The 20,665-nt window shown below is 30.3% G+C and overlaps 2 protein-coding genes across 2 annotated transcripts in view; one reads left to right on the top strand and one right to left on the bottom strand.

The window, feature by feature from the left end:
* Positions 1-11,002, bottom strand: part of LOC115874824 (synaptic vesicle glycoprotein 2B) — a 42,374-nt gene extending 31,372 nt beyond the window's left edge. Inside the window, exon 1 of the mRNA XM_030890121.1 lies at positions 10,860-11,002. The gene's annotated coding sequence lies outside the window, so the exon portion shown is untranslated. The remainder of the gene's footprint in view (positions 1-10,859) is intronic.
* On the top strand, positions 7,684-8,268 carry LOC115874494. Its single transcript, XM_030889644.1, has one exon. It carries the CDS (start codon positions 7,684-7,686, stop codon positions 8,266-8,268), a length of 585 nt encoding a protein of 194 aa, XP_030745504.1.
* Positions 11,003-20,665: the final 9,663 nt, after the last annotated feature.

Below are 20,665 nucleotides of genomic sequence, written 5' to 3'. Positions count from 1 at the left end.
AATCAGGGGGTGATAGTACTCCTAAAAATAGTAAAAAAAGTTCTTATAAGTATAGCGCGGAAAATGCATATTAAGGGAGTTAGGGGCACTGAAAGGGTGAATTTAAAAAAACGGTTGTTTTGAAATTGCAAACTTAAAAAACGAGATAAAATTTCGAAAAAAAATCCTCTGCCATAAATTTTGACCCTAAATCAAATGGTGATACTGAAAAATTATTTGGAAAAGCGGAAAGGGTAGTTTTTGCAAGGGTAGGGGGTTGTTTCGTAAATAACTTTTTTGAGGTTTTTTTTTGCAACGTGGGTTCATTTTTTGAAAACCACATACTTTTTCCTACAAAAAAGGTACTCTAGTTGCACATTGTCCAGAGCGATGGTTTTCGAGAAAATTGAAGGCAAAAAATTGAGTTTGCTCTGATGGGTTGCTAACTGGTTAATCAACATTAACTTATGAAAGTTATGGCGGTTCAAAAGTAACCAAGTAGTTATCAAATAATTAATTGAAAAATCAAAATTTCATGATTTTTAAAACATCTTTTCGCTTTAAAAAACAAAATAATCCACTAGATTTCTACTTCTGGGGCCACTTGAAAGCTTTCGTTTACTCAGTGCCGATTAATACTGAAGAGCAACTACGGCAACGCATTATTGACTGTTCCAATCAAATTTGGACAACACCAAGGATATTCCACAGGGCACGCAGATTTTGGAGCAGATGTCTGCATTGAAATGAATGGTGGTCACTTTAAACATTTACTATGAATGAATTAAGGAATGCATTATTTTAATAAGGAATTTTGGTAATTGGATTATTTCGTTTTTAAAGCAATAAGATGTTTTAAAAATCATGAAATTTTGATTTTCCAATTAATTATTTAATAACTACTTGGTTACTTTTGAACCGCCATAACTTTCATAAGTTTATATGTTGATTAACCAGTTCGCAACCAATCAGAGCAAACTCTTTGCCTTCAATTTTCTCGAAAACCATCGCTCTGGGTGGTGTACAACAAGTATCTTTTTTGTAGGAAAAAGTATGTAGTTTTCAAAAAATGAACCCACGTTGCAAAAAAAAATAACCTCAAAAAAGTTATTCACGAAACAACCCCCTACCCTTGCAAAAACTACCCTTTCCGCTTTTCCAAATAATTTTTTATTATCACCATTTGATTTAGGGTCAAAATTTATGGCAGAGGATTTTTTTTCGAAATTTTATCTCGTTTTTTAAGCCTACAATTTCAAAACAACCGTTTTTTAAATTCGCCCTTTTAATATGCATTTTCTGCCCTATACTTATAGGAACTTTTTTTTACTATTTTTAGGAGTACTATCGCCCCCTGATTTTTTTACACCATTTCAATGACACCCTGTATATCAAAGAATGAAATCTAAATTATATTACCATAGAAACGCCATGACGATACCAGCCATAGATATTGCTATTTTATTTAAAAATCGCTTTTTATTCAAAATCTGAGATAGATCGGTATAGGAAACCCTAATATAGTTTGAAAGAGCATTTGAATCTGCTTCGATTTATTTAAAAAAATACAGTGTGTTGCGTTTGAAATAACAAAGTTTTTATGTAAAATAAATCCTTAAATAGATCACTAATTTTGGTACCCCTGTATAAAATTAACGAAGCAAAAACATTTTTCAGTAAAGTTTATTTCTTTGCCTTTAAACTCAGCACAAGAATTAATTCTGAAACGTAATGTACAGGGTATTGATAATCAATTCTCTTGTAGCATGCATATTTAAATATTTTTAAATATCTCAAAAACCAATGATTTTAAACATATTTAACCTTTATAATAAATGCCTTTTTTTGGACCCAAGAATCCAAAAATGAAATAAAATACCGGGTGTTCCATAAGAAAAAATATAACTTTGGTATGGATCTTAGTTCTGAGACACCCTGTATATTTCAAAATAATTTTAAATTGTGCACATTGACTCCCCACATATACCCATGAAATATTTTATTTCTACATCTTTCCGTTTTCGTATAACCAACTGAGGCGAATGAGGTGCGCCACCCTGTATACGCGATATCGCAATTTTAAGTCTCTGACAGGGACAAAAATTATGTAGATGTATGGGTGATTGCGTGTTTTTAAATATCGAATTGGAAGGACACTATAAACAAAATAATAGGAACAATAGTAATGTGAAAGAAATAAAAATTACTGAAATTAGTTGGCAAAATTCGATGTTTTTGACCGTAATAATTACTTGCTCCCCCCTCTCAGTTTCAATTAGAATTAAACAAAAATAGTGACAATATTGTTCTTTATAAATATAACATAAACAATTTTCCATTCATCTATTTTTAGATGGCAGGTATACTTAACAAAATAAATTAATTATAACTTTTTCATTTCTATAAATCTGGAGTGAATAAAAATTTCCCGAGATTATTCATAAAAATAAAAATTCCGAACAATATATTCTCATTTAATCATAGGCCATAATTAGCAACTGAAAAAACGTTAATTAAATTACATCAACATATATTTCGTGGCGTAGTTAGGAATATTCTTAGCTACAAATAATATTAGGGTATTAATGAAAGCATACAGTAGTGTTTAAGTAACCTTCTTTTCATTATTTTGCTAGAACGCTCTTTGATAAAACTCTAATTGTGTATTGTCAATATTAAGGTATGTTTAGCTTAAATTTTCTTTCACCTAATCTTATTTTAAATAATGTGTCTGTTTAAAATTAGAATTTACAATGGACAGAGATTAAATCTGTCATATTTGCGTAGTCACAGGGATTGAATTAATATACACTCACCGACACGAAAAAACGGGCACCTTAAAATTTTCATGTATTTTAAAGTTTAATATATTTTGTTCTAGTGGGCCGATTTTGATGATTTTTTAAGCAATTTGTAGCTAAATTATTTGAATTTTTGGTATCTCTTTCTAAATTAAAAATGACAGTTTCGATCTGTCAATTATACGAGGGAGAACAAAATGTTGATATTTTGGTGAAAGCTTGAAACACCCTGTGGAATATGATAACAATGCAAGGAATTTAAAAATAATTTTATCATCTATGTACGTCTTTTCTCGAAAGTTTGTTTCTTGATTTATCGCAATAGCTTTATTTTTATTGGAGATATTCGATTTTGAATAAGATGGTAACGATTTACAGCAATTTTAAAACACACACAAACAATAAACACACTTATAAAATAGTGTTTATTGTTTTTGTAATGTCACTGTTATTAAAAATTCATATTATTATTGTTTATTGACGTTTACTCTACTAGAGATGGTTTTAAATTCTAGACGGCTATTGCTGCTTTAATTATTGATTATGGTAGAGACACGTAGAGATCAACTTTTGCACTTAAAACCATATCTGCTAAAGTAACTGCCTAACAAACAATAATAATATGATTTTTCAAAGAAAGTGACTTTCCATAAATCATAAACACTATTTTATACGTCTGTTGACTGGGACCAAAAGCAAAGGCATGGTTTTAATGTAAAGAATACAAAAAAAAGTTAATGTCTTCTTCAAAAGCAATTATCTCCAAAAAAAGCTAGTGAGATGAATCAAAAAACAAACTATCGAGAAAAGATATATCTACATGATAAAATAATTTTTAAATTCCTTGCTTTATTAACGTACTCCACAGAGTGTTTCAAACTTTCACCAAAAGATCAACATTTTGTTTTCCCTCGTATAAATGACAGATGGCATCTTTCATTTTTAATTTAGAAAAAAATGTTAAAAAGTCAAGTAATTTAGCTACATATTGCTTAAAAAAATCATCAAAATCGGTCCATTAGAACACAATATACAGGGTGGTCTGAACTGTATTCCGTAAACTTCGGCAGCATATTCTGCAGATAAAAATAAGTAAAAAAGTTCGTATAAATGTATGTCCTAAAATGCTTAGTTTCGGAGATACAGGGTGTAGAAGTTTCATTTTCATTTCGATTTTTTCCAAATAATTTATGAAGTAACGTAAATATTTGGATGAAAATTGGTGTTTGAAGGTTTTTTGACATGAGAAATTTGATTTTGATGTCAATATGACTCCTACTTCTAGAGGGCGCCACCTACGTATTTTTTAACTGGTTTGAAGGGTATTAACTTTTAGTCCGTACCTGTATAAAACTACTGAGTAAAAAAATATACATTTACAACATTTTTTTGCGTAAAAAAGGTCTCTTGGGAAAAATCGCTACAAGTAATGGTTCTCGGGATATTTGGCATCGAAATTATCAATACCCGTCATCATTGACATAAATTAAAAATGTTGACTAAATAGTTATTAGACTGAAATCATAAATTTGAAATGTTTTTGTTTGGTTTGTGGTTTTTGTTTGGTAATCATTTCTTGACAGAAAAATTTATGATTAATTTATAAAAATAAGTATTTCCCGAATCAGTCAAATAACTATCTACTCAACGTGTGTATGTTTCGTATTTTTTTGTCAATAATGACATGCATTGACTATTTCCATTCTAAATATCTTGAGAACGGTTACTCGTAGCGATTTTTACCAAGAGATATTTTTACGTAAAAATCATGGAAATGTATATTTTTTCACTCAGTACTTTTATACAGGTATGGACGAAAAGTTATTGCTCTTAAAAACAGTTAAAAGACGTGTATGTGGCGCCCTCTACAAATGGGAGTCATATTGACATCAAAATCAAATTTCTCATGTCAAAAAACTGCCAGACACCAATTTTCATCCAAACATTGACGTTACTTCAGAAATTATTTGGAAAAAATCGAAATAAAAATGAAATTTCTACACCCTGCATTTCCGAAACTAAACAGTTTAGAACATACATTTATACTAGGGCATTCAATCCCGAAAGAAATTTTCAATCCCGGGATTTCGGGATTATAATTTTTCGATCCCGGGATCCCGGGATTGGTCCCGGGATTCACGAAAAAATTAATTACGTTGGAATTATATTATATTTTCTTTCTTTACAAAATTTTATTGAACAAAAAAAACATTAACATAAATTAAACGTCATCCCCATTACAAAACAACATAACATATAAGTTTATTTAACAAAAAAAAACATAAAAGGAACTAAAATATACATTTTTTATTTAATTTACATAACCAATCGAATACAGCATAACACAGGATTACTAAGAGATACTAAAATAACAACTTATGCAGTAACAAAGATGAGGATCTAAACTTGGTTTTTTTGGGTTTTGAAAAAATTTCTTAAAAAAAACAAGCCGATCAAGAGTATTATCAGTCAAACTAGATCTTCATCATCTTCAAACTTGATCAAACATTCAGGGTTGTTTATACGCGCATATTTTACTATCATGAAAGACTTGTGTACGATTTAAATTAAGGAAAAAATGTAATGATGAATCCCGAAAATCCCGGGATTAAAGAAAAGACAATTCCGGGATTTCGGGATTGAAAAAATGTCCGGGATCCCGGGATTGAATGCCCTAATTTATAGGAACTTTTTTACTTATGTTTATCTGGAGAATATGCTGCCGGAGTTTCCGGAATAACAGTTCGGACCCCCTTTATAAAACTTTAAAAATCATGAAAATTTTAAGGTGCCCGTTTTTTGTGTTTTTGTGCCGGTGAGTGTATTTAGGTACATAAGGAGTTATTTATTTATTTTAATCAAAACAAATAGGATTCTGTCTTGTAACTTTAATGCTATTTTTTGCCACAATATCTATCTTTTTAACTCCAAAAAAATAAAGAAGTTGGATATATTCACAATAATGTTTTCTTAAGGAATTTAATGATGCCTTTGTTACAGGTGATAGAGATAATTAAGTAATTCAATTTATTTTGATTGTAATAGTGCACGCCGTTAAATACTTTGGACGTTTCAAAAGAATTTTCCTGCTGACAATCAGCATACTCTGCATACCTGATTATAATAAGTATTTTAAAATAGATTTCAGTCACATTAAAAATCGAAAATACACTCAGAAAAATATAAGATCAGAAATGTTTTTCAGGTAAACTTGACTAAATTAGTGCAATTTTTTATACAGGGTTATTAACCACATATGGTACGGAGTATTGTAGGTAAAGGATTAGATTTTTACAAATTGTAAGTTTTGGGTTCGTTGAAGGACTATTAGAGCTACCATTTAAAAATATTTTTACAAGATACAGAGTGTCCTCCAATAAATAAAAAATATTAAAGTTGTTTTTTTTTAAATGGAACAACCTGTATATTATCACATTTTTAGTTTCTACGATTAAAATAAAGGTAAATTTGATTAAAGTTTACCGCATTTTAATCTTACCGTATTTGAAATATTTACGTTTTTGTCAAAATACAGTAACAATTTCAAAGTGTCATGCGTTCATTTCTATTTAAGAGTCTGTTTAAGTTTTTAAAACCAAATATTGTACTGAAGTTTTTCTATTTACTAAATTTTGTGTTGCAATAATCAAAATTATACTACCTTATACAGAGTGTCCAAAATATATTAAAAATGTAACAAATTTTCAAACAGTAACAGATTCTAATATTGTCCAGTTCGCTTATTTCGTTAGAAAATAAAAAAAACTGTTTTAAATAATTGTTAAAGAGGACCAATTAATATGATCCCAGTATTCAAACTACATTAATTGACTATTTACGTTGATTAATAATAATTGCTCCAAATACTAAAAAACTGATTTTTGTATGTGTATTAGACAATGTGGTAAAAAGTAACGCCTTATAAATTTTATTTCTTATTTTGACGAATGCTTATTTATCGAAAAGACGTTCATTTTCATAACTTATCCATTATTATATTGATTTCTGATTAAAATCCACATTTATTTAGAGTAATTTATTAACTAAAACAATTAGGTATGTAATTAACTAATTTTGTGTTATTTAATTGGTAGAGGAAAGGGTGGTAATATGGAACCCTGCTGGTAATACGGGACCCCCCCATAAATAAGGATTTAGAAACGCCATCTATGATTTGTTCACCAAAACGTGATCATTACGTTCCGAAAAGCCCACAGGAAGGTTTCTACCGCCTAGTATTTAACTGTGGTCTATTAATTCGAGGTTATGCTTTGGCGTCAAAATCAAATGTTATTTGCCTCTGCTTTTCACAGCCATAAAGCGATTTGTGGTGAATTTATTCGTTGATTTTGTTCATTAAATCTTGAAAGTGTTGCCTAATATCGAGTTTTGAAAGGTAAGCTTTTGTTTATTTAGATGTTCAAGAAAAAAAAATAAATTGATTATTAGCATGTGCCTTTTTGGAATATGGAACCCCTTGGTTGCTGTTAATATGGAACCTGGGTCCATATTATATACAAGGGTTTCATATTATATGCAGATTTATAATTGACCTGAGTGTATAAATTGGAATGGATTGTTGCAGATTGCACCATGCCCCGAAGTTCATTATCCCCGAAAGCAAAGGGCAAAAGGAAAACATGGGACAAACAAGCAATGGCCGAAGCTGTGGAAATGGTGCGTTCCAAGAATGGGCCTGAAAAAGGGTGTAAAATTGTATAAGGTGCCAAAAAGCACTTTGCAAAGGCTAGTTCACGACACCGAATATTCACCCGAACAAGTTGTCGAATAAAAGTTAGGTAGAAAACCCGTTTTTTCTACTGAAATTGAACAACAACTATTCGAATACTTGCTGCTGATGGAAAGCAAATATTTTGGGCTTACCCGCAGAGATGTTAAAGTAATGGCCTATCAATTGGCTGTACGAAACGGAATAAAGCATCAGTTTGAGAATAAAGAAGAAACAGGTCGTGCTTGGCTGGATCATTTTTTAAATCGTCATAAACAAAGATTGTCTATCCGAACACCAACTGGAACATCGTATGCTCGGGCGACCAGTTTCAATAGAGAATCTGTAGCTAAATTCTTTGATATCCTCGAGATGGAATCCGAAAAGAGAAAATATACGGCTGACCGCGTTTTTAACGTTGACGAAACGGGATTGTCTATAGTTCAGACCAAAATACAGAAGGTAGTTTGGTCAAAAGGGAAATGGCAGATCGGTGCGCTGACGTTTGCTGCTGAGAGGGGATCACTAGTGACCACCATTTGTGCTATGAGTGCTTCCGGCATATTTGTTCCCCCTACGCTGATTTTCCCAAGGAAAAATATGACTGAAACTCTAATGAGAGGCGCACCTCTCGGAAGTATTGGAAAATGTCATCCATCTGGTTGGGTGCAAAGCAATTTATTCACTGATTGGTTTAGGCATTTCATAAAATACACGAAACCAACAATAGATTCTACTTATCCTGGACAGACATTATAGTCATACAAGAAACATGGAAATAATAGAACTAGCTAGAGCAAACTACATAACCATAGTATGCCTTCCTCCGCACTCCACCCACAAGCTGCAACCCTTAGATAAGACTTTCATGAGAGCTCTAAAAGTCCACTATAGTGAAGAGATTCGTATATGGTTGCGTCAAAATGAAAGTCCTTTGGGTCCTTATGATATTGCCGAACTTTTTGGGAAGGCATATTTAAAGTGTCAAACTGCAAGTATTGCTATTAATGGTTTTTTTAAAAACTGGAAAGGAGAAAAATGGATTCAGTGCCTTATGTGTCAATTATGGGCACATGTTCTGTGTTCTGGTTGTGAAAAAGCCGACTGGGTCTGTGATTTTTGAGAATAAGTTTCGTTTATTTGAATTATTTTTTGTTAGTTTTGCATTTTTTGAATATAGTGAATAAATATCGCTAAAATTTTAAATATATCTGGTTTATTATAGGGGGTTCCACATTATCAGCTACTTTTTATAATTAGATAATTTGTACTATTTTATATTATTAGTTAATTATGAAAAAACTTTAAGCATTATTTAAATTCCAAAAACAAATAATAATTATAAATATATTAGGCATACATGAGCGATATGTTTGAAAAATAACGGATGATAAATTTTTGAGTTATCGAATATAAACAAACAAGGGTTCCATATTACCACCCTTTCCTCTATACTCTTTTACAAAGATTTAAATAGTTTTATTATTGTAAACAAATAGACTTGCGATATTATCGTTTTTGGCATCTGTACATTTTGTACATTTGTTGCTTTAAAAAATCAATATTCCATGGGTATATTGATAAACGAGGTCTAAATTATAAGAAAATGCATTTGAACTTGAAGAGATAGGTAAACTTGAAGAGATATGTAAAAAATGGTATGATACAATTTGATAGACAATTAAATTGTACATCTGATTCTTGTAAAATATACAAAGTTTTCTATTTTTATATAAACAAGTTTTTGCCGTTTAAAGCTAGTAATTATTTAAAATAAATTTTTAGATACTCTGTATAAGGTAGCATTATTTTTATTATTGCAATACAATATCTAATCAAAAATAAACTTCAGTAAATATTTCACATTAAAAACTTTCATACCCTTGGAGAAATGAAACTTTAATATTTTTAGTACAATTTCACAAAACTGAAAATATTTCAAAAACGGTAAGGTTTTAGTGTGATAAACCTTAACCAAATTTACCTTTATTTCAATCGTAGAATTTAAAAATAAAATAATATACAGGGTGTTCCATTTAAAAAATACAACTTTGATATTTTTTATTTATTTGGAACACTCTGTATCTTGTAAAAATATTTTTAAATTGTAGCTCTAATAGTCCTTCAACGAACTCAAAGTTACAATTTGTAAAAATCTAATCGTTTAGCTACAATACTCCGTGTCGTGTGTGGTGAATAATCCTGTATACCTATACAGGGTGTCCCAGAAATAAGTGTAGATATTTTAACTGGTAGTATATTTCGGCCGCAGAAACACGCCTATGAGTTTTTATTTCAAAAAATTTTTTATATTTTTCTTGACATTTTCCGAATTTTTAAAAACTTTTTAGTGCCACTTGTTTATTCACCTGAGGCGTCGAATAAGCTGAAAAACCTAGTGAAAACTCCTTAATAGCCGGTTATCGCCAGCGGTTCTCAAAATGTTGCCATTTTTTTTTTTAATTTTCGAAGTTTTTTTAAATTTTCGAAGTTGCGTTTTTTAGTCAATTTAAAGTGTTATATTTTTATTTTCAAATTTAAAGTGTTATATTTTTATTATTTTTATCCCTATTTTCATAAATAACCATAAAATAAATAGGGTGTTTTAGAGTTAGGGTAAAAAACAACCCCTCGATTAACCCTGTATAATATGCCAAATACTACAGTTTATAAAAAAACTCATTTTACGAATTAAAGTTGATATAATTATATACAGCTTGCTAAAAAATTCATGAAAATAGGGCTAAAAATAACAAAAATATAATACTTTAAATGTAGCCAAAATTTTCTACGTTACGTTTTTTCTTGCATCTGAGTGTAGCTCGGCTATTTTCAATTTATTTTAAAAATAGTATAGAGAAAAGATGTTTCTTTTGACCAGATCTATCACGCCTTAAAATATCTGCACTTATTTCTGGGACACCCTGTATGTACCGTCGATGATAAGGTACTTATTTATGAATTTCTGGAACAGTGTGAAATTATAATAATATAACTATTAAAAAATACCTTTTGAATCTCAGTTTCGTTTTTGGTGGTTTTAAATATTATACTTTGAAAATATATTCAAGAAACGTCTGATTCTCTCCTAATAATTTACTAAATATTATGACGATATCGTTGAGTTTCTGGAAAAATTTCCTCCTTTTATTAAATGCTTTTGTATCGGAATAATATTTAATTAAAATCTTATCGCCGATGATTTCAAACTTTCAAATAAATATCCTCAATTTTACAACGTAACATAACAAACACAGTCACGTTTTTTTTCTCTCTTCCCGCTAATAGATCGTTAATAATGGCTTGTTAGTATCGTACTGTTATCTTTTTTTTATTATCTCAAGACTTACCAGTAGTTGTCAGCCGAGCTAGAGTTGAACGACGTGCGACTGCAGGGCGAAGCCTCCGCAGTGGATACTGGAGCTTCGAAATCATGGCAAAACTTATATAGTAGCTGTTCAAACAATGTGTTGTGATCGCTAAGTAAACACATGTACGCTTTAAATTAATTACCGTTTAACAACAATTAAACTAAATTGAGATGAGTAGGGGCTATTCTTGAGCTATTCTGCGCGTTTTTCGGTATTCTTCTGTATACAATCTCTGGCCCTATAATGCCGAAAAGACGACTGCATTTTTTACGCTTGATTTGTTTCAGTATTATTCGGTTTGTACTAGATCCGTACTAGGATTGAATTGTGTCTAAAGCCGGACTTGAATGCGCCTTTAAACGACTCGTGTACCTATTTAATATAATAAATATTAAATTTGTTATTGGTATACAGGGTCCGGCAATAGAGCGACGGGCATCTCTAGCTCCTATAATCAGGGCCGGATCTCCCTACGGGCTGTTTGGGCTGCTGCCCAGGGCCCCGGGGTTACAAGGGGCCCCCAGGCCCCGCGAAAAACAATAGACCCATAGGTAGGAACTGTTGAATCGTGAAATAAAATTAAAATTCAGGTTAAAAGTTTAAGCCAGACAAGATGGCCTTGCCACTATGATGCTGTCAAAGCCTTAAAAAATAATTATGATGACATTATGAAAATTATCAAAAGTTTCAGCCAAAATGAGGTTGAGAAAGTTGATTTCCGGAAAGAGGCACGAAATTTATTCAATAAAATGGCGAAACTCGAGACTGCAATTTTGATTATCTTTTGGGAAGAAGTTTTGGAGAGATTTCATTTAGGTTAATAAAAAAATACAGAGCCCTGGTTTAGACATTTGTGAAGGCAACAAGTTAATTGTTTCTTTAAAAGACTTTGTGAGCAACATACGACATCAATCAGATCAAATGTTACAGGAATACGACGAAAAAGCTAAAAAATTAAGTACTAGTGTAATAATAGACTACAATTACATAAACAAGAGACATATCCCAAAATTTTCAGATAAGTCTACAGGTGAATTCTCAGTATACGGCGCAGAAAGATTTAAAGAGACACGTTAAAAGTTGCGTTGGATAAGCTGATTATGGATTTAAATAAAAGGAGACAAGTCTATGAGACATATAGCAAAAAATTCAAATTTTTAATGGATTTGCAAGACAAAAATATCGAAAACATAGATTTGGAAATTACACTTCATATTATTGATTACAATCCCGATGACGTAGACGAGCATTTAGTGAATGAGTGCATTCAATTAAAATCATACTTACTCCAATCTATGTCTGAGTCTTACACCTCTTGCAGTGACATTTTTATGCTCATGTATGAAAATAAACTTATTAACGTGTTCCCTAACTGCTATACCATTTTAAAGATTTTTTTAACATTGCCAATCACTAGCTGTAAAGCAGAACGCTCCTTCTCCAAGATGTCCTATGTAGAAAATAAATATAGGACAACAATGTCTAACCATCGACTAAATAGTTTATCACTTCTTTCCATAAATTGTGATCTAACTAAAGACTTGGAATGTGATGACCAAATAACTGTCAATTTCTGTGACTACTACCTATCAATTTATTTTACTAATTCATAATAAGTAAATAAATAAAATTGTTTTATTGTTTTTTTATATTCTTATAAAATATCACTATTTCGGTTTCTCTCTCACCCAAAGTTTGCCTGGAAGAGATTGCTACCACAGCAATAAGGTCGCCTTTTGTACAACTAATACTTGCGTAGATTTAAGTAACATTTATGTTACTTAAATCCACATATCACAAATACCGAAGTCTACAGCAGAATAGGCAGAGAAAGAGAATTGCTCAATATAATAAAAATAATAAAAACATCATACTTAGGGCATATATTGAGAAATGAAAAATACCACATCTTACAATTGATAGTTACGGGTAAGATTGAAGGAAAGAGAGGTCTCGGCAGGAAGAAACTATCTTGGTTGAGAAACATCAGAAACTGGACTCACCTAACTTTTGAAGAACTTATAAGGAAAGCCGAGAATCGTGAAGATTTTGCCAATGTGATCGTCAACCTCCACGAAAGAGACGGCACGTAAAGAAGAAGAATAATAATATATCATTATAGAAACAGTTTTTTGATATGGCTATTAGTTGAGTACTTATGTAGGCCCCTAAGTAGTTTCAGCCCAGGGCCCCACAAATTCACGATCCGCCCCTGCCTATAATAAACCTAAGGTATGTATATATTAAGGTAGATTCTCACTATACCTTCCGTTTCCATTCCATATCCGTTCCGTATTTTTTATTGTATTGACGCTATATGTAAGCTGCCGTTCCGTATCAGTTCCATACTTTTTATTGTACAATTTATTACATTACGAAAGATTTATTTTAAAAATTTGTATCTTTTGAAAAAGGTCCGGTTGAAAAGGATTTAATTAAGAGGTGAAAGAATAAATAAATATCAGCAAAATTTTAGCAAATCTGGTGCAAATGTAAGAACTTGACAACGCTGTTTTCGATACGCTTCAGTCCGTCCGCCAAAAAAATGTATGGAAGGAAAGGATATGGAACGGAAGGGCAACGGAACGGATAGTGTGCATTGTCCTATTCATTTACATGAGATAATATTTTATGTAAACGGAAGGAAACGGAAAGGAGCTGATATGGAAGGCATAGTGAAAACCAACCTTTAGGATTTATTTCCGGAAAATATTTCTACAGGGTGGCTCAAAAATGTGTGAGTGCATCGGGTTGATTTTTTTTTAATGGAATACACTGTATATTGCATTTTTGGCTTCATTTCTTATCACTTTACAAAATCCAAAGATATTATTAAATATGTTTTGATAGTTTTAGAGATATTAATAAATAAATAAAAAGAATATATATTTTTTCATACACTCATCGGCACGAAAAACGGGCAACTTAAAATGTTGGTGTATTTTAAGGTTTAATATATTTTGTTTTAGTGGGCCGATTTTGATGATTGTTAAGCAATTTGTAGCTAAATTATTTGACGTTTTAGTGCCTCTTTCTAAATTGAAAATGAAAGTTTTCATTTGTCAATACGAGGGAAAACAAAGTGTTGATATTTTGGTGAAAGTTTGAAACACCCTGTGGAATATGTTGACAAAGCAAGGAATCTAAAAATAATTTTATAATCTAAGTACATCTTTTCTCGGTAATTTGTTTTTTGATTCTCCTCAATAGCTTTATTTTTATTGGAGCTATTCACTTTTGAATAAGACAGTAACGGTTTACATTTTTTGTAGCACTGATTTTAGGTCCTAGTCAACATACTTATAAAATAGTGTTTATAATAGTGTAATTTGTTTTATTGTTAGTTTAATAGCGTTATTTTGGACTTATGGAATATGAAATTTGGAATATGTTTCTTTTATCGAGATCTACCACCATTATTTCAAAAATACAAAATACTTGCACTTATTTCTGGGACACCCTGTATAAAAAATGCAAAAAATATAAAATCTAGATAAATAATAAAAAATATAAAAGTCAAATAATTTAGCTACAAAATCATCAAAATTGGTTCACTAGACCACTATATACAGGGTTGTTCACCACATACGACGCGGAGTATTGTAGCTAAACGATTAGATTTTAACAAATTGTAAGTTTTGGGTTCGTTGAAGGACTATTAGAGCTACAATTTAAAAATAGTTTTACAAGATACAGAGTGTCCCAAATAAATAAAAAATATCAAAGTTGTGTTTTTTTAAACGGAACACCCTGTATATTATTACATTTTTAGTTTCTACGATTAAAATAAAAGTAAATTTGATAAAGATTTATTACACTTAAACCTTACCGTTTTTGAAATATTTTCAATTTTGTGAAATTTTGGACATTGGGGTCGCACCACTCTGGCACTTTGTGCCATTGTATCGGTTTTTTAATCGCGGTGCGATCCCTTTAGACACACATTTATTAATACTAATATTATTTTTTAAAACTTAATGGGGTCTAATAAAGAAATTTGAATTTGAATTTGAATTTGAAATTGCAGTCAAAATTTTAAGGCTTCATTTCTCCAAGGGTATCAAAGTTTTTAATACTAAATATGTACTGAAGTTTATTTATTGAACAGTTATTGTGTTGCAGTAATAAAAATTATACTATCTTATACAGAGTGTCTAAAATTTTATTTTAAATAATTACTAGCTTTAAACGGCAATAACTTGTTTAATTTAAATGGAACACCCTGTATATTTTATGAGAATCAGATGCACAATTTAATTGTCTATCAAATTGTATTATACCATTTTTTACCTATAGCTTCAAGTTTCCGTAGAAAATGCATTTTCTTGTAATTTTAAATTCATTTATCAATATACCCATGGAATACTGACATTTTAGATATTTTTAAAGATGTACCAAATTTTTAAAGAGTATAGATACTAATATTGTCGATATAGTTTGTTTATTTCATTAAAAAATAAAAAAACTGTTTAAATATTTGTTAAAGAGGACCAATTAATATGATTCCAGTATTCAAACTACATTAATTGACTGTTTGCGTTGATTAATAATAATTGCTCCAAAAACTAAAAAACTGAATTTTTTATGTGTATTAGACAGTGTGGTAAAAAGTAACACCTTAAAAATGATATTTCATTTTTTGACAAATGCTTATTTGTAACAACAGAGACATTCATTTTTATAACTTATTATTATATTGATTTCTGATTCAAATCCATATTTATTTAGAATAATTTATTCACGAACATAATTAAGTATGTAATTAGCTAGTATTTGGGCGGAAACAATGGTGGTATATTTAATTAATGGTATACTCTTTTATGAAGATTTAAATAGTTTCCTTTTTGCGTACAAATGGGCTAGTAATATTATAATTTTGTCAAAAACGAAAATATTACTAGCCTGTACATTTTGTACATTTGTTGCTTTAAAAACAATCTAAATGGGTATATATCTTACATGGGTATATTGATAAATGAGGTCTAAATTATTAGAAAATACATTTTCTACGAAAACTTGAAGGTATAGGTAAAAAGTGGCATAATACAATTTGATAGACAAATAAATTATGCATCTGATTCTCCTAAAATATACAGGGCGTTCCATTTAAATTAAACAAGTTATTGCCGTTTAAAGCTAGTAATTATTTAAAATAAAATTTTAGACACTCTGTATAAGGTAGTATAGTTTTTATTATTGCAACACAATAACTGATCAATAAATAAACTTCAGTAAATATTTAGTATTAAAAACTTTGATACCCTTGGAGAAATTAATCCTTAAAATTTTTACTGCAATTTCACAAAATTGAAAATATTTCAAAAACGGTAAGGTTTAAGTGTGATAAACCTTAATAAAATTTACCTTTATTTCAATCGTAGAATCTAAAAATAGAATAATATACAGGGTGTTCCATTTAAAAAATACAACCATAGCGTTTTTTACTTATTTGGGACACTCTGTATCTTGTAAAATTATTTCTAAATTGTAGCTCTAATAGTCCTTCAACGAACCCAAAACTTAAAATTTATAAAAATCTGATCGTTTAGCTACAATACTCCGTGTCGTATGTGGTGAACAACCCTGTATAAAACTTTAAAATACATGAATTTTAAGGTGCCCGTTTTTCGTGTCGGTGAGTGTATATTATAAAAAAAAATATTAAAAATACAAGAAATGTCCTGAAATAAAAACTATACATTACATCTATACGGTACATTCATACTTGAGGTTTGGCCTTTTTTAAGTTAAGCCTGTTTATTTAGGAGCTACAGATGCCCGCAGCACTATCGCCGAACCCTGTATGCCAATAACAAAAATGTTTCCAAGTACACGAGTCATCTGAGCCCACTTTAATAAAATGTCAATGTCTAATTTTTACGCTGTTTACTCGTAATAGTTACAAAATTATCTTATATATTTTCTTTAAGTCAGTACGAAACAAAACTCTAAAAGTGTTAACACTGACTAAATGACAATTAATACACACCCTCTTAATTGTTAATTCTCACCTATACGCGACTTTCTGCGCATCTTTTTTTTCCTTTAACAACATCTATTTTTATGTAAGTCAAACTAATTAACTTTGAATAGGATTTTCGTAATTTCTCGTCTAATACGTCCCTGTGCCGCGACGTTTTAACTGTTCCGCGTAACCAGATAATGCTAATAAGAAATATTTCACAACGTTATTTCAGTTCTTTCTTTCCAACAATAATTAGATGAATCATGAACGTCCTAAAGTTAGTAGGAACTACTTAACTGCCCTAATGAGACCTAATTGGCTTTACGTTTCGAATGTTGATTTGTTATTTTTGTGCGCTGGTGTTCGGTTTTCGTGTTTACCCAATTTTTATTACGTTGTTTAATAATTCATTTATTTACTGGGCAAACAATCCTTTATTTTTTTTATATGTACTTATGTGTTTCTGTGATAAGGTAGAATCGAAACTGTTCTTAGATAATGAATAATCGCATTCTTTACATAACTTAATCTTTTTCCAAATATAACACGACTTCTTACGTTGGAAAATTTTTCTCCTAAAATTCCCGTTGGAAGTTCAAAAAAATCGCGCTGTGCTAAGAAATTATATGTATGTAATATTTATATTAGTGGAGTGCCCAGAGACTTTTACCTCAGAATTCAAATACTGCGAATGTATTAATGTGAAACTTCTGTATTGTGTTTTATAGATAAAATACTAAAATGTTTAGCCACTTTTTTTCGTTGCTTTTAATATTTTATTTTAGTAAATTCTTAATTTTATTTCCTTCTTAATTTTTTGATTTTTTTAATTCTTTTTCTAAGTAAATTTTAATAATAAATAAATCTAATGCATAAGCTATAATACCTGTTCTGTTTGTATTCTAATCATTGAAATTTTGATTGAAATCGAATTATACAGGGTGGCGCGTCATATACGTCGCGGTTTTTGCAAGGAGAACTAAAGTTTGTATTGAAGTGAAATTTTAGGAGCTTATGTAAGTCAATTTAAAGCATTTTCTAAAATTATGTAGAGTTCTACAGGGTGTCCCCAAAAAAGTTACATATCAAAGTTAAGTTTTTTGTAAAGGAACAACTTATACAGGGTGTCTCAGATTTTAATCGGAAAAATTTAATAGACGATAGAACTTGCAAAAATAAAACGAAAAGTTCATATCAACTTGTAAGATTTAAAGCTTCCTTTTCGAGATACAGGGTGTTAAAGTTACTTAAAAAAGAAACAAAAATATATTTGAAAAACTATTTTATCGATTTTGATATAACTTGACCCGTTTATAATACTTACTATGGGACTTAATTTGATGTAATTAGATTTAAGTTTAATGACCAGGGGCGGCGGTGGGGCATCACTGTTAAATAATTTTAAAGGAAAAAATAGGCACGCCACTGCTTTTTTAGAAGTTTAATATTATTTTTGGATTTAGTAATTAAAAATATTATTTTTTTGTCTCCTGACTTTTTTGTCTATCTTGCTTACTTCTTGCGAAAAAAAAATTTATTTATTCACTCCACCCTGGATAATAAATTAAATAATAATAGTTAGTTAGAACAATTACAATAATTGTTCGAATTGATAACCACTAACATCAACGCATTGATTTCTGGTATTGTTGCCGTCAAACAATGCGTTGATGTTAGTGGTTATCAATTCGAACAATTATTGTAATTGTTCTAACTAACCATTATTATTTAATTTATAAGTAAGTTTAACACCCTGTATCTCGAAAAGGAAGCTCTAAATCTTACAAGTTGATATGAACTTTTTGTTTTATTTTTGCAAGTTCTATCGTCTATTAAATTTTCCCGATTAAAATCTGAGACACCCTGTATATTAATTGATTTTTGGATGCTAGTAAAAAAATAAAGGTTTGTTTCATTAAAAAAGTATATGACTAAAATGTAGAGTTTTTGAAATACATTCACCGGCACGAAAAATGGGCACTAAAACTTTGATGTATTTTAAAGGTTAATATATTTTTTTTAATGGGTCGATTTTGATGATTGTTTAAGCAGTGTGTAGCCAAATTAAATTATTTTACTTTTTAGTATACTTTTCTAAATTAAAAACGAAACTCCCCATCTGTTAATTATACGAGGGAGAACAAAATGTTTGAAACACCCTGTGGAATATGTTAAAACAGCAAGAAATTTAAAATCATTTTATCATCTAGATACATCCTCTCTCGATGGTTTGTTTGTTGGTTCGTCTCATTAGCTTTATTTTTGTTGGAAATATTCGCTTTTGAAGAAGACACTAACATTTTTTCGTAATTTTTACATTAAGACCATGCCTTTGCTTTTGGGCCTAGTCAACACATCTAGTAAGTTCTGGTCCCGAAGCAGACCTTCTTGACATAAGATTTGCTTCATTTAGTCTTCTTCTTTTAGTCCGTTAGTTAATATGTACGTTCCTTAAGTGCAATTTATTATCAATTTGAAAAGCTGGCAAACGGCGCGGCGGTTTCTTAGCGATAAACTTACAATAAGTCAATCGTCTCGATTAGAAGTTCTCATACGAAGGTTCCTGGACGTCTAGATTGACGTCCTCATGGACGTGGTCATAATTCAAAAACCACTTAGTATACTCTATGGTATCAAGGTATTTTTGGAACCGTAATTTTATAGCAAATTCACTGAATTAAACAAATATAGATATATTTAACTCACCCTGTATATGCAGGGTGTCCCAGAAATAAGTGCAAGTATTTTAACTGGTAGTATAGTTCAACCCCACAAACACACACAAAAAAATTTTGAAAATTCGAAATTTTTTGGAAATTTTTTTAGTTTGCAGTTAAAAAACATAATTTCTTGATAATATGGCAACATAGGTATTAGATTAAATTTACAAGAAAGATCATCCAGAAAGGATCCAGTGGTTCTCAAAATTTTAGCTAAAAATCATTTTTTTGGAAATTTTCAAAATAAAATAACTTTGTTGTTTTGGACTTGTTTGAAAAACGACAAAGAGAAAATATGTTTCTTTTATCGAGATCTACCACCCTTAAAATACTTGGACTTATTTCTGGGACACCCTGTATATAAAAATATTTTTGAAATGCGAAGTACCATTAAACACATATTTTGTAAAAGATTTGGAGTGAAAATCTCAAATAGGAATCCTGATACAGAGCTTTTTTCGGAACACGGAGCCATCTTGTATGTACGCATTTGTATATGTGTTTAAATACTAAAGTGAAAGCAACGAATTTAAATGGGTAAACTTTGTAATATATCTTATTACCAATACAATGCAAAAAGTTTTATAAAAATTCGTTCGCAGTAAATGAATTCCGAGGTTTGTATCCCATAAAGGCTTAAAGCACTACACTATAAAGTTTAATGTATTCAAGCAATTTTGATACTCCCACTTACCTTATTAGTAGTCCTGTGAACATATTATCTTCTGCGAAAATCATCCAGCCAGGAAAAGCACAATATATATTTGAAGAAATTTCGAAAATAGAGAGCGATAAGAAACTTTAAAATTTTTTACTAAAACATTTTGTAAGTCAATTTAAAAAAACGCACGTATGGACGATGCTTCGGCTAGTGTAGTTACTTGAAATCATTATAATGGACGGTGACAATAACGTTAATTCTATTTGTTAACAGGCCTCAAAGCAAGGTCTTTATAACGCGAACCCTATTCTTCGTATTAGCTACTTACTCAGGATGATATCTGTCAAACCATTAAGTCAACTCTGTGTAGGTATATAATAATAGCTGTAAAAATTTAATTTGTTTTCTTATTTTCCTGTCCCAATGTGCGTGTGTCGTT

The sequence above is a fragment of the Sitophilus oryzae genome, unplaced genomic scaffold (genome assembly GCF_002938485.1).
Source record: "Sitophilus oryzae breed Bouriz unplaced genomic scaffold, Soryzae_2.0 scaffold_1297_pilon_pilon, whole genome shotgun sequence".
Classification (NCBI taxonomy): Eukaryota; Metazoa; Arthropoda; class Insecta; order Coleoptera; family Curculionidae; genus Sitophilus; species Sitophilus oryzae.
This window is presented reverse-complemented; position numbering and strand designations above follow the sequence as displayed.